This window comes from Rhinolophus hipposideros (genome assembly GCF_964194185.1).
Source record: "Rhinolophus hipposideros genome assembly, chromosome: 22".
NCBI lineage: Eukaryota > Metazoa > Chordata > Mammalia > Chiroptera > Rhinolophidae > Rhinolophus > Rhinolophus hipposideros.
Window position 1 is genome coordinate 18,438,117 of NC_138068.1, and position 14,031 is coordinate 18,452,147.

The 14,031-nt window shown below is 54.5% G+C and overlaps 1 protein-coding gene across 4 annotated transcripts in view; it reads right to left on the reverse strand.

Annotated features, from left to right (window-relative positions):
- Window positions 1-2,629: 2,629 nt before the first annotated feature.
- Window positions 2,630-14,031, reverse strand: part of SRC (SRC proto-oncogene, non-receptor tyrosine kinase) — a 52,384-nt gene continuing 40,982 nt past the window's right edge. For all 4 annotated transcript variants that reach the window (XM_081033446.1, XM_081033449.1, XM_081033448.1 and 1 more), the window contains 9 exons: window positions 13,704-13,802; window positions 13,426-13,529; window positions 11,367-11,516; window positions 9,571-9,726; window positions 7,401-7,580; window positions 6,344-6,420; window positions 5,458-5,611; window positions 5,165-5,296; window positions 2,630-4,897 (listed from right to left, as the gene is read on the reverse strand). In XM_081033446.1, the coding sequence (XP_080889572.1) occupies window positions 4,689-4,897; window positions 5,165-5,296; window positions 5,458-5,611; window positions 6,344-6,420; window positions 7,401-7,580; window positions 9,571-9,726; window positions 11,367-11,516; window positions 13,426-13,529; window positions 13,704-13,802 (1,261 nt within the window). In that variant the 3' untranslated portion in view covers window positions 2,630-4,688. The remainder of the gene's footprint in view (window positions 4,898-5,164; window positions 5,297-5,457; window positions 5,612-6,343; window positions 6,421-7,400; window positions 7,581-9,570; window positions 9,727-11,366; window positions 11,517-13,425; window positions 13,530-13,703; window positions 13,803-14,031) is intronic.

The window sequence follows — 14,031 nt, forward strand, 5'->3', positions numbered from 1 at the left end:
TGGGGTAGGGGGCAGAAATTATGGTCTTTTCTGTATCTTTCCTACTCTGCTATAAGGAATATATATATACACCTTGTACCTTATAGCAGAGTAGGAAAGATATATAAATATATACATACCGGGGGTGCTAAAAAAAATGTATACACGTGACTTGTTGTATTCATCTTTTGTTATCGGTGCATGTTATTACAATTTTAATACAGTTTTTTCCTTTCTTAAAATGTGTATACAGTTTTTAACACCCTGTGTGTGTGTATGTGTGTGTGCGTGTGTGTGTGTGTGTAATTTTTTTCGTGTGTATAATTTTTTTCGTGTATTTTTCTCAACAAGAAAAAAATGCATGCGGAGTAAGAAAAAAAACACTGAAACCAGGAAGAGCAGGAGAAGGGGGACGCAGGATTCCTAGGGTCTCCAATACCCTGAAGTGGGCTGGAAACTGGACAGGACTGCAGGAGGAAGAGCGGGCAGAGGGGTCAGGAGACGGTGGTCCCTGCAGAGTGGATGTCTCTCGCCCCTCCACTCTCATGAAGAATTGAGCAAAAGCAAACTGAACAGAGGACCAGAGTGAGAGAGTCAAAACCAGAGAAAGAAGGGGAGACAAGAGGTAGGCTTTCCACATGCCTTGCCTGACCACACATCCCCCATGTGGCCAGATCTGGGTGCATCAGAGAGAATTTCCCCAATCCCTCAAGCTCTTGTTCTAGAGGGTGAACTGCATGAACTGCCACAACAACCCTGCACGTTCCAGGAGGTCAGAGAAAGTTCCCAGAGGCAGTCTGTGGCCTCTGAGATGTGTTTTGAAGGATGAATAGGAGTTTGTCAGGTTGCGGAGAGGAAAGAAAGGGCATTCCCAGTAGTGGAAACAGCTGGGGCAAAGGCATGGAGGTGTGAGAGGGCCTGGGGAAGAGCCAGAGGAATGGGGAGATTGATAAGGAAGAAACTCTGAGAGAGAGAGAGAGAGAGAGAGAGAGAGAGAGAGAGAGAGAGAGAGAGAGAGAGAGAGAGAAAATAGAAATAGAGGCAGCAGCGAGACACAGAGAAAAAGAAACTAATTGTGAGAAACAGAGACACATATAGAAACAGAGACAGAAAAGCAGAAGCACACAGAGACAGAGAAAGACCAAGAAGTGTGGGGAAGGGTTAGGGCAGGGAACAGAAAGAAACTCAAAAAAAATTGTCAAGGCAGAGAGCCAGAGCAAGACAGACAGAGAAGATGGTAGAAAGCTGGATAGGCACAGAGAGAAAGACACAATGACTGGAGAGGGGCATACAGAGACACACAGAGAAAGACACCCCGAGATAGAGGAGAAAAAAGGGGGGCGGGGCCTCTCCCGGGAGCCCGCGGGACTGCAGGGACCTGCAGGCCATCTAGCGCTTTGTTCCCAGCTCCCCGCCCCCTTCCCCCCCCCCGTCCCCCCCCCTCTGGGGTGCATGCACGGTGGGTGGGCTTGGACGGCTTGCTCCTGCCCCTGAGCCCCAGGAGCTGTGTGCAGTCTGAGCCTGGAGCCGCTGGTGCTGTGTGTGTGCTCCGAACCCACAATGATGCGGACGGACACACGCTGCCCACATCAGAACCCACATCGGTGCCCACGGCCCACAAGCCCACAGGTTCAGGCTCCAACGACCAGGATTTGTGTCCATGTAATAGATACAAATCCACGCACAAACAGTTAAAGACCCACTCACTTCATACCCCATTAATACCCAGGTCCACACACAACGCAGGGCCCTGCAGGCTAGCACACTACCTGGACACGTGTGTATACAGACACCCAGAGCCATGGGCAAACAGGCCCACATACACCCACATGAACACAAAGGCACACACAGTCTAGGCACATAAGAGCAAACAGAAGACCATGCCACCAACTTACACTCATGCTCCTTGGGAGCTCCTATTCATGCTCCCAAGACATCCACACACCCCTGGGTCTCACACTTGTGAAAACAATACTGAACAGCGTAACATACCAATCTGGAAGTTTGTTTTTAATTAAAGTATTATGGCCAGAGGTGAGTCACGGATCGGTGTGTGATCTGATGTAAAATAAATTTCTTTGTATGTATAGGCTGTTGCAAATGAACTAACTTTTCCCAGGTTGCGTCCGTTGGTTGGTGGTCAGGGAAAAAGGAGGAGGAGAGGAAGGGTCTGGGATTTTTCTCCAGAGTACCCAGGACTTGTCTTGATCCAGCCCCACCTCCCGCCCAGCACAGCACTCCTAGGAAACACACAGATTTCATACCCGCAGCCACATTACCCCGTGAGCTCATCCACAACTCCACACAGCGCCACTCAGCACCCAGAGTGTCAACCGCCACCATCCACCCAGGGCATCGGAGCCCTGAACTGCTCACATATTGGGAGTCCTGGGCTTTACCTGGCGCATCTCAAACACAGGCAAAGCTTCTGCCAGACGTGCTCACTCCCTAAATGTAAGCGCAAAGGTGCACACACAGTCACATTTTGAAGGGGTCGTCTCCACTCTGATCACGCCACGCCCTGGCCTGAAGCCCTCCAGCCTCCAGTGATGGCTGCACAAAGGCTCCTCTGATCAGTCTGTGCTCACCTCTGCCCCCACCCCCTCACTCTCGGACACACAGTAGATGCTCAATAAACCACTGGCCGAACTCTGAGGTCTGTTTGTGTTTAATCAGACAATATGCAAAGTATGTACAACCAATTCTGGATACCCCCACCCCGCCAAGCCTGGGCCGTGAATGCAGAACCCCAGGCCCGGCCCAGAGCCAGGCATCCTCTAGGCCTCTGCATAGTCATCTGAAATCTACAAAACACAGGTTTTTTTAAAAAATGACAGTATTAGGGCACCTTATACAAAGGGCCTTGGGCAGTGGGAAGGGGATTGGAGAGCACGCTGTGGTGAGCAAGCCCAGATTTGACGGGGATGGACAGGAGAAGACTTGGGTAATAAACATGTATGAAAACAAAAGTTGAAATTTCATAGGCAGGCACCGCTTGGCCTCCTTCCCCGCTGGCAGGGCCTGGCTGGCTCGAGAATCCCTGGCAGCAGGAATGTTATTGCTATGATGGGGGCTGGGGGTGAAATGTACAATGTATCTAGGGGACAGAGCAAAGGGCATTTTTACATGTTAAATATGGACACACATGGAGAAATATACACGTGCACACATACACATACACACACAGGGCCCTTGGCAAGACACCCCAAACTGTCAGCCACCCCTTTGAAGAGGGGTACCCTGAGGCCCAGGAAGAAGCCACCACATACCCTAAGGCTGAACAGCAGAGCTGGGGCCAACACAGTCCCCTGATGCCCTGGGCTGGGCTGCCTGTGTAATGCCAGGCCACAGGGTCTGGACAGGAGTGGAGTAAGTACAGAGGCCTGGCCATATATGGAGGCAGACACTGCATCCCAGACAGGAAGCAAGGGCCACCGCAGGTCACAGAGCCCGTCCCGGTGTGTGGCACTGGACTCCCTCATCTCCTCCCACCGCAGCCTAGGCGCTCCTTTCCCTACTCGTGAGTTAAGGGGTGCCACATGGAGAGGAGAGCAGGGGACAGGCATTGAAATGACACAGGACAAACTGGGCAAAGGAGGACCTAGGGTTCCCTCCCGAGGCCAGGACCAGAGCCTCCCAACCACTTGGATCTTCTAGTTCTGCTTGATTACCTCCAGAACTTGGGAGCTCACTCCCTTTCACGGTTGGCTAGCCCTGAAAGTCAAAACCCACCCACATTCTGATTGAAATCTGCGTCTCTGTATCTGCCCCTTCACCCCTCATTCCTAGCTCATCCCCACATCCACCTCCACTCTCTCCCCCCACAACAGTCCCACTAAGAGGAAAACAGCAGCAGGACTCTCTGCTACCTCTAACCCATCCTCAGGCCCCGTGTCCCCTGGGCTGCCAGTCTGTCCACCATGCCTCTGAGGACAAACTTGTTGGTTCCTGAGGAAAACAGAGGGAGCACCGAGTTCTGATCCCACCTCAACCCTGCACTACTCTGGGGCCTTGGGCAAGTCACAACACCTCTCCAGACTCAGTTTCCCCATGGGTAATATGGGGACAAAAAAATTGATGATCTCTAAGGGTCCCTCAGGTCTAAGAAGGGCAAGATTTGAGGGGGGTGCCCACCCCACCCACCATGATCAAGTCAGTCTAGGCCTCAGACTGCAAAGCCTGGGAGCCATGGCAGAGGGGTCTGGACCTAATGGCCTCCACCAACAGGTGATTCAGAAATGGATGGCAAGGGGCAGGGTGGCCGGCAGGCCGCCGGCCAAGGGCCCATCACTCCTCTTTGGAAAGGCTCTTTGGCCAGCTCTGGAGACAGACCTGGGCGGCGCAGAAGTGGGAAGGGGCCAATGTGTGGAGTAGGTTGAGGCCGGGAAAAGGGAGCCCTTAGCCCCAGTCCTTCTTCCCAGTTCCTCCTGTCAAGTCACGCGGAGTACAGGAGGAGTACAGAGAGGAGGCATGTGGCTGGATTGGGAGCCAGGACGCAGTCACTCTGTCAGCCTTGGACCCCGCCCTCAGGGCCGCCCTAGGGCCCACGCCCATCCGTGCCACTAAAGAGGGAGGGGCCTCGTCACTGGCAATTCAGCCCCACAGAGAAGATCACCGTTGGGCCGGCAGAGGCGGGCAGGACCCCACATCAGGAGCCACCTCGCCCCAGAGCCAAGCCGAGAAGCCAGTCTGGCCCTGTAGCCTGCTCCCTATAGATTCTCTCCAGGCTGGTATTGGGGCTCGGTGGATGTGAAATAGTCCTCCAGGAAGGCCTGTAGGTACTCAAAGGTAGGCCGTTCCTCTGGCTCCTTGCGCCAGCACTGGCACATGAGGTCATGCAGGGACTCGGGACACTCGGGAGGGCAGGGCATCCGGTAACCCCGCTCCACCTGATCCAGCACCTCTCGGTTTACCATCCCTGTGGGCAGAGGCAGGAGTGAGGCGGGTTCTGGGAAGGAAAGCGGGGCTGGGGGGAAGTCAATGGGGACAGGGCAGGCGTGACCCAGGCTAAGCCCCTCCCCAAGGCTGGAAGCCCTGCCCAGAGAGAGGGAGCCTAAGATCAGATGGTCAACCTCTTTTCTATACAGATGGGGAAACTGAGGCCTGGGAGGGGGTGTGGCTTGTCGAAGGTCACCAGGGCAGAGTGATTCAGAAACCAAAGACGGGCCATGGGGTGCCCGCTTACCAGGGTAGGGCACCCGTCCCTTTGTCGTGAGCTCTGTCAGCAGGATCCCAAAGGACCACACATCCGACTTGATGGTGAACCGGCCATAGAGGGCGGCTTCTGGAGCCGTCCACTTGATGGGAAATTTGGCACCTGCAGAAGCAAGAAAAGTCAGGGGACGCTCAGCAGAATGTCATGACCGCTCTGCCAGATAGGCACCCTTCGCATGCCCACTTGACAGATGAGGAAACTGAGGCTCAGACAAGGCGCATGACTTTCCAAGGTCATACGGCACCTGCCTGGACCCTGCCCACCTTGCCGGGCTGTGTACTCGTTGTCTTCAATGAGTCGAGCCAGCCCGAAGTCAGCCACTTTGCACACGAGGTTCTCTCCTACCAGGATGTTGGCAGCACGGAGGTCCCGGTGGACATAGTTCATCCGCTCCACGTATGCCATGCCTGAGGCGATCTGCAGACAAAACCCACAAGCGTGGCTCAGGGGCCACCTCATGTCCTTCCCACGTCATAGGGCACATGCCCAAGGGTGAGGTGATCCCAGGATGGAGAGCCAACCAAACACCCTGCCCTTCCCAGTTCTTCAAGCAAGTGAAGTCAGTTTACAATAACTATTGGCACAAAAAGTAGGACCAGCACTCGGTAGGAAGGAACACAGCACAAAGAACAAATGGCAAAGGGGAAGCACAAGACAATCAGGGAAGTGGGATGACCATAAAAAAGAGGCCCAGTTGCCCGAGAGAAATGGTGCCAGGTCCTGCCAGCTGTCCTAAGTCCCCTTTCTGAGGCTCAGTTTTCTCATCCATCAAATAGAATAACAGCCATCCTACCTCCCCAGATTGTTATAGGGACCAAGTGAAAAAATGGTTGTTGAGTACCGTCTACAGCAAGCAAGTACTAATATATGTCTGTAGAGTGACTGAATGACCTTCACAGAGAAGAAAACTGAGGCCTGAGGTCCCACAGCAAGTCAGTGACTCCTGATGCCCAGGTAAGGGTTCTTTCCTCTGCCCAGAACCACCACTCACAGCACCTATAAGTGGTCCCAGTAATACATGTGGCGAGACCAGTTAAGTGTGGGGGCAGCCAAAGCAAGCTTCCTAGAGGGGGCACTCAAGAGGCCAGAGCTGGCTGAGCCAGGTGGGTCTGAGTGATCCAAGCCAAAGTGTAGGAGGGGCTGACTCACCTGAGCAGCCATGTCCACCAGCTGAGGCAGCCGCAGGTACTTGCCTGTCTCCCCCTTGAGAAAGTCCAGCAAACTCCCTGGGCAGAGAGAAAGCAGCTCTAGTCCCCTCTGTCCTCCCTGAGCCAGGAAGCAGTGATTCCCAGATCCTGTCCGCTTGGGTCGGCTCACCTCACTTTAACCACTGAAGATTTTATGTAAACCCATGTCTGAACAAAGTCACACTCAGCATTTGTCACTCAAAAAAGAGGGATGGGAGATAACAGAATATCCACCCCTGGATGAATAGAAACTGTGGTCCATCCATACAATGGTATACTACCCAGCAAAAAAAAAGGAACAAACTACTGATACACACAACAGGAAGAACTTCGGATGTAAATGAAGTTCTAGAATAAACAAATCTAGGATAACAGAAAGTACCTCGGTGGATGCCTGGGTTTGGGACTGGGGACAAGGCAGCTTTCTGGGGTGACGAAGATCTTCTATGCCTTGATTGGTAAGAGATCCACAGAGTATCTATTCTTTAAAACTCATGGAACTGGATACTTAAAATGGGTGGATTTTATCATATATAAATTACGCCCCCAAAGAGCAGAATTTTGAAAAATAATTGATTTTGAAAGTAAGTAAAGGTCAAGCCAGGGACTGAGGTTGCTGTAGGGTTGGGGGAGTTCTCTTTTGGCCCCAAAATGATAAACGGCTTTAGAAAACCAGCAAACTGGGGGAGACACGATGCATGGTGGGAAATTGTTAAAACAAAATAAAACAAGAAAGGCAACCTTTGGTTTAACTTGCCATTGATATGAGAAGTTTGCTCTATTCTGTTCCACCTTTAAAGAGATATATTCTGCTTTGTGAGGGGTGTAAATGTCTAACTATTATATTGCTTTGTACACCAGAAACTAATTTAAAAAAAAAAAAAAAAGAGGCGTATTCTAGATTGGGGCGGGGTGGGGGGGGTGGTGAAGCACGTCCCTATCTGCCCTGTGGTGAACACCCTGGTTCAGAGGTGGCCCAGCAAGGGCCGTGCATCTTGGTGCTGGCCACCAGGCCTCACCCTTGCTCATGTACTCTGTGACGATGTAGATGGGCTCCTCAGACACCACGGCGTACAGCTGCACCAGCTTCTCGTGCCTCAGTTTCTTCATGACCTGGGCCTCCTGCAGGAAAGCCTCTGGAGACATCGTGCCTGGCTTCAGAGTTTTGATGGCTACCCTGGTGGTGCCGTTCCAGGTCCCTGGATAGGGAAGATGCAGGCTGCCTCAGTCGAGGCTCCCCATTCCCATCCCACAGGGACCCAGAATCTTTCTGGGTACCAATTTCAGCCCTGGCCTCTCTGTCCATGTGATAAGCCCAGCCAAGGCCCAGGCCCTTTCTAAGCCTCAGATCTCCCATCTGTAAAATGGACACAATGACATGACACTCTTTACGGGGCTGTTACAAGACTGAGTCTCTGATACATGCTCAAGAAATAGTAGTTGTTATTAGGACTCATTATAGGGAATGTCCCAAAAAGCAGGACATTTGCCTGGGGTGGGATACAATGATTCCAGCTCAACTGCTCTCTCCTAGGTGACCATGTTCCTTCTGGGAAGCAAAATGCAGGTACCTTAGGCACTAGCAAATGAACAGGGCTGTGGGTGGGGTGGAGCTGGTCTCAGAACTAGGCCACCTACACAAGAGCCGCACTCCCCAAAAAGTAAGGCATTACACTAAGTACAAGGGCTTGGAGGTTAGACGGGCCAGAGTTTGACCCCCACCTCTGCCGCCTGCTGGCAGTACTCTGTAGATGGGTCACTTCCCCTCTCTGAACCTCAGTCTTCTCATCTGGAAAATGGCACTGCTATAGTGTCTCCCTGTGGGGCTGTCTGAGGATTAAATGAGATTTTAGGTCCTCGGCCAGGCCCATTGTGAGAGCTCAATAAGAGCTGTAGCTGTCATTTTATTATTATGGGTTTTTTTGTGGAGTCTTGGGGGAAGCTGTGTTCTAGACCAGTGTGTTTAATCCAAGTTCTTTCCCTACTGGGCTGAGGCTTTTCTGACGTGTGGCCTGGGGCCCATTCCTCCGAGTCTCAGGGTCTCCATCTAAGTGTTGGGGGTCAGGCCTGTCTCTGTGGCCCTCCTGGCATAGCCCATCTGGGGATCTGTACCTGGCACTTCACGAGTCTATCCAGAGCATCAGGGAAGAAGTGAGAACACCCCCCCGCCCACACTGACATTATCGCACACCCAAGCCAGGGGTGAGTCTTGCAGCCATCAGAACGGCTGAGGCTGTGGACCTACCCAGGTTTTGCTCACAGCCTCATTTAGCGCCTGGGAACCGGCTTCTCATCCCTCTCCCCTCTCTGCAGCTCAAAGCCAACACGTCCCCTTTCCTGACTTGACCTGACCTCACCTCCAGGCCTTTATCCCTGCAGTGCCTTCCACCCACCAACCCTCTCTGAGCTCCTCCACCATCTCTTCCTCTGAAAGGAGGAAAGTGCAGACAGCAATGCCAAGTGCATGTTGTGGCTCCTGAGGAAACCTGAGGACAGCACAACCGTGACCCTTCTGCTGAAGCCACAGGCTTCCAACTGTCATGCCTCTCTCACCCCAACCTCCTTCATTGCTGTGGCAGCAGAAATCAGTCAGTGGAGGCATGGCTTTTGTCAGGGCTTTATGGTGTTTGTTTTCAAGGACGATTTTGCCATTTCTCCAGGGTCAGACAGGAAGTGGTTAATAGGCCCAGACCAGGCCAGACCTACACGTCCCAGAGCTCCTTCCATGAGCTGGGCCTTCTTTCCCAGGGCTAAGAGCTCGGATGTGCATGCGTGCTGGGCCAGCATTCTCACAACCCCACAAGGGGCCTCGTATCACCAGCCCCATTTTACAGTAGGGAGGATTGAGGCTCAGAGTGAAGCCTCCGGACCCAGACCACCCGGCAGGTTGCTGGGGAGTTGCAATGCCCAGCCCTGAGCAGCTCTTAGCAAACAGGTGCCATGGTCTGAGAGGCGTAGGGGGGGCCACACCCCATCTTGGTGCCAGCTACCAATGGGTAAGTATCTATTTAAAATAGAGCTCACTGTTCAGAAGAGGCAACTGAGACTCAGGGAGGTGGAGGGAAAGGGGAGGAAGGGGTCCTTGAGCCACTAGACGGGATGGACATCTGTCTGGTTCTCTGGTGGGGACATCAAAGTCCCCCCAAGGGGACTGTGGTCTCCTCTGAGGGGGCAGGGGCAAGGCCTTACCCATCCACACCTCTCCAAAGCAGCCCTGGCCCAGCTTGACCTCCAGCCGCAGTGACTCCCGGGGGATCTCCCAGGCGTCCTTGGCCAGGCCCTGAGTCTGTGGCTTGGACGTGGGGCACACAGTGGTGAGGCGGTGGCACAGGCCGTCAGCATGTTCTGAAAATGGAGACAGGGGTAGCCTTCAGGCTGGGCATCCACCCTGGGGCCTCCCTGTCCCATGGTGTGTGTGTACAGACATACATGTTATATGTACACAGACTTCAGGGACACACAGGATACCCTTGAGGCCCGGCGTCCACACTGGTATATACACACCCTCACCCCACACAGGCCCACAGTGCCTCATGCATCTGCTCACTGAGTCATTCATCCATTCATTCATCACACTTTAAGGGGTGCCCAGAGAGGCGGTTGCCAAGGACCCCATAGGGAATGAGTCTAGTGGAACCGTGGCCTCAGGGAGCTCACAGTCCAGGGGGAGCCCAATTTCCCTTGATCAACTCCCCGGACCACGTGTGTGAGGGAGGAGGGCTGTGCATACAGGTAAGCTGGATGGAATCCTAGAAGGCTTCCCAGAGGAAGTGGTAATTGGGCTTGGCTCTGCAGGAGAGTGAGTGGTTAACTAGGGAAAAGCACTCCAGGCAGAGGGCACAGAGCTTCACGCCTGTGCAAAGGCCCTTAGGGTGGAATAGCTGCTGGATTGGAGGAGTTGAAAGGAGGCCGGGGGGCTGCAGAAAAGTGAATGGGGGAAGGATGGCCCCAGGTTTAGACTACCCAAGGAGTGTTTCTACTACCCAAGGCTGGGTTTAGACTATCCAAGGCCTTGGAAACCACAGTGGGGCCTTTATCCTGAGATTCCAAGATAGCCCCTGGAGGGTTTTGATCTGAGGGAAAAGGGTTCAGAAGGAACAGTTGTGGTGGCCAAGGGGACAAAAAGAAGTGGCTGATCCTACAGGAAGTCAGGAGGCCCATCTGACAGAGGAGGAGGAAGGAGGTGTGGGGGGCGAAGTAGCTGGCATTCTCAGAATAGGCCACACCTGCACACAGAGGCCACAGCTACACACCACAGCTGCACAGGTATCCAGAGACCCGCCCACATGGGTTCACACAGGCCCATGACATTCCAGCCCACCTGGGCAGCCCCGGACATCCAGGTGGAACAGCCACACTATTGCACACACGGCCTGCACATATAAGCACCAGGAGCCCGCGCTCCCTCTGCCTGCCTGCCATGGCTCGCTCTCTCTCCCTCTGCTCTCTCTCCCTCTTCGCAGAAATCGATCTGGCCACCCCCTCCTCCTCTCCCAGTAACCAGTTCAGACCGGTCCTAGGGCTGCAGAGACAAATGATACCAGCCTATGCCCCCTCCCTTCCCTCCTCACTCCTCCAGGCAGCCCCCTCCCCACCAGCCAACTGCAGAGGAGGAGAAAGAGGAGGGAGGGGCAGTGGGGGAGAGGAATGAAGGGAAACAGGGAAGAGAGAGCACAGGGAGGAAGGAATAGGGAAAATATGGGGAGGGAGGAGGAGAGAGGGGGGAAGGAGAAAGAGGAAGAAGGGGCAGGGGGAAAGCAGGGGGGAGAGCAGGAGCCCAAATCCTCAGGATAAGAGAAGCCCCAGCCCTGTTGGCCCCAAAGCCCCCTACTCAGGGACTGCAGCGGAAGCTGACACCGCACCCTCCCCCGCCGCCCACCACATGCCCTCAGAGGGCCTAACCCCAGGCCCAGGCTACCTGCTCTGCCCGGGCCCCAGCCGCCCACCCCCTGGAGGCCTGCCCCCAGGTAGAGGGGGTCACTCACTGGAGTAGTAGGCTACGAGCTGCTGCAGACTGTTGAACTGGGTGCGAGAGGTGATGTAGAAACCGCCGCTGTCCAGCTTGCGGATTTTGTAGTGCTTCACGTTGAGGCCCTTGGCATTGTCGAAGTCGGACACTGAGAGGCAGTAGGCACCTGCAGAGCAGGGCCAGAGAGGAGCTGTGACCACCAGGCCTGTCGCCCCCACAGGCCATGGCACTAAGTACAACTCTGTGCCTATCCAACACGAGAGGGGACAGGCAGGCCAAGTTGGCGGCCTGTGGCCCAGGGTAAAGCAAGGTCTGGTCCAACCTGTCCTTGAGCACCCAGCTCTGGGGCGGCCACCGAGACAAGTCAGTAAAGGGGCATCTGACCAGAAAGCCTTGCCATGCACCCTTGGCCCCGGCAAGACCTCTGAAGACTGAGTGTGCGTCCCAACTGTGTGACCTGGACAAACTGCTTGCCTTCTCTGGGCCTCAGTTTCCTCCTCTGCACAATGGGGCCACTCCTAGGGATGCTGGGAAGATCCAATGAGACCACATATAAGAGGGCCTGGCACACAGTAGATGCTTAATAAATGCTTGCTGAGAATGTAGGAATGGCCCAAGTGGCTGTGTGTCCCCAGACTAACTGCTTCCCTTCTCTGGGTCTGCCCGCTGGAGCACTGTCCATGCTCCACCACTTCCTAAAGACTCCAGGCTCAGGCAGGAGCTGGTGGTTGGCTAAGACTGAGGCAATCATGGGCAGGTGACCACGTGCGGGACGTGGCCTGAAGGCTGCCAAGGCTCAGCTGGGCCAGCCATAAGCCCCCCTCGCTGCTTTCCTTGAGCCTGGAAAAGCTTTGGGCTGAAAAAGCTTGCCCCTGCCCAGAAGGCCTGGCTAAGAGCCTCTGCTAACCTGAGCCCAAGAGACGCCTGGGGTGGTATCAGGGAACAAGGCCGAGCCCCAGAGGCAGGGGCAGCAGGAGCAGAGGCTCCAGTGGCTAGAGATAGCCCTTCTTGGGAGGTAGCATACAGACATCGTGCTAGAAGCCCATGGGCTCTCTAGACAGTCCTTAGGTGGGGCTTAAAACCTTGTGTACAGAAGGAAAAATGAAACCCAGAAAGGGAAAGCAGTTAGCCTCAGGTCATCCAGCAAGTCAGGCACAGAGCTGGGACTTGAACGGGTACCTGGGTCTCTAAAGCTGCGTGGGGCAACCATGACTTCCTGCAGATGGCCCAGGCCTTGTGCACGTGGAAGCCACAGGCCTGAGCCTGAAGCCCGCCCCTGACCACATGTGCACTTACGCAGGCACACCTGTGCCCAGTGGCCACATGCTCACACAGGTACACAATCCCAGTCCCCCAGGCACAAAGACAAACCCACAACAATTCACTCCCACGCTGTAACACACAGACAATTCCACTTCCACATGCATACACATGCCTGGACCCACATATGGCGTGCACGGCCACACGACTGCTCATAAATACACATGTGTGACATAGACGATCTGCTTTCCCATTTCCCGCTGAGGCCCACAAGAAGTAGCCCAGCTTTGTTGCCATGGTGATGAGGTGCCTGCAACCCACTTGCAGAGGGGCTGGCGAGACAGTGGGTGATGTGGGTTCTCTGGCTAGGGGAAGGTACAGGAGAAGAACTGGGGCCAGGACTATTGGGGGGAAGAGAAAAGCCATGTCCCAGCACCTAGTCGGGCCCAGAGACCCCTGAAGAAGGGGAAATCAGGGGACATTGTATCAGCACCCACCCTGAGAACAAGTCTTTTGCTGTGCGATCCTCAGTCCTCTTGACAACCTGTGTCCATTCCTCACCTGAGGAAACTGAGGCTAGAAAGGCTAAATGTCATCTTTTGCTATACCTCTGGCCGCCCCAGATAACCCAACCTTCCCCAGATAACCCAACCTTCCCCAGACGTAGCTCCCTGCCTTTGATGCCGTCATTTTCTCCACCTCGAGGGCTCTTACCTCCTCCTGCCATATACTGAAGTCCTATTCATTCTGCAACACCCAGCTCAAACAACCCACAAGAAGACTAAGTTCCCACTGGCCAGCATGCGTGCTCGTACCTTTCGTGGTCTCGCTTTCTCGTACTAGGAAGGTCCCTCTCGGGTTCTCCACATTGAGCAATAACCGCTCTGATTCCCGTCTGGTGATCTTGCCAAAGTACCACCTGGGGGAGGAAGGAGGAAGATGGCGGTGGTGGTCCAGGCTTCTGCCAACCCACAGTGCCTCTCCCTGGAATGTGGCGGGGGCCTTGGGCAGCCAGACCAACCCGTCCGACCCAGAGAGAAGCTCTGAACCAGCAGCGATGGAGAGCAAGCAGGAAGCCAGAGTCGATACTCACTCCTCGGCCTGGATGGAGTCAGAGGGCGCCACGTAGTTGCTGGGAATGTAGCCTGTCTGTCCGGTGCTGAGTGAGTGGGCCAGCCACCAGTCTCCCTCTCTGAGCAGGGGGAGAGGGAGGGAGCAAAGGAAAAGGGAGCCATCAGCAGTGGGCCCCAGTGCCTGCCATATTCAGGGGTACGGTGCTGGGTGCCCTTGAGGCCAAGAGGAGCACAGGGAGTAGTAGACCAGGCCACTCACAGCCTGCCAGGCCAAGCCGGCCTGGAACTCTTCCTCTCCCTGGCCCACATGCCTCTTGGCCAGAGCTGACTCAGACAGGCTTTCTTCAG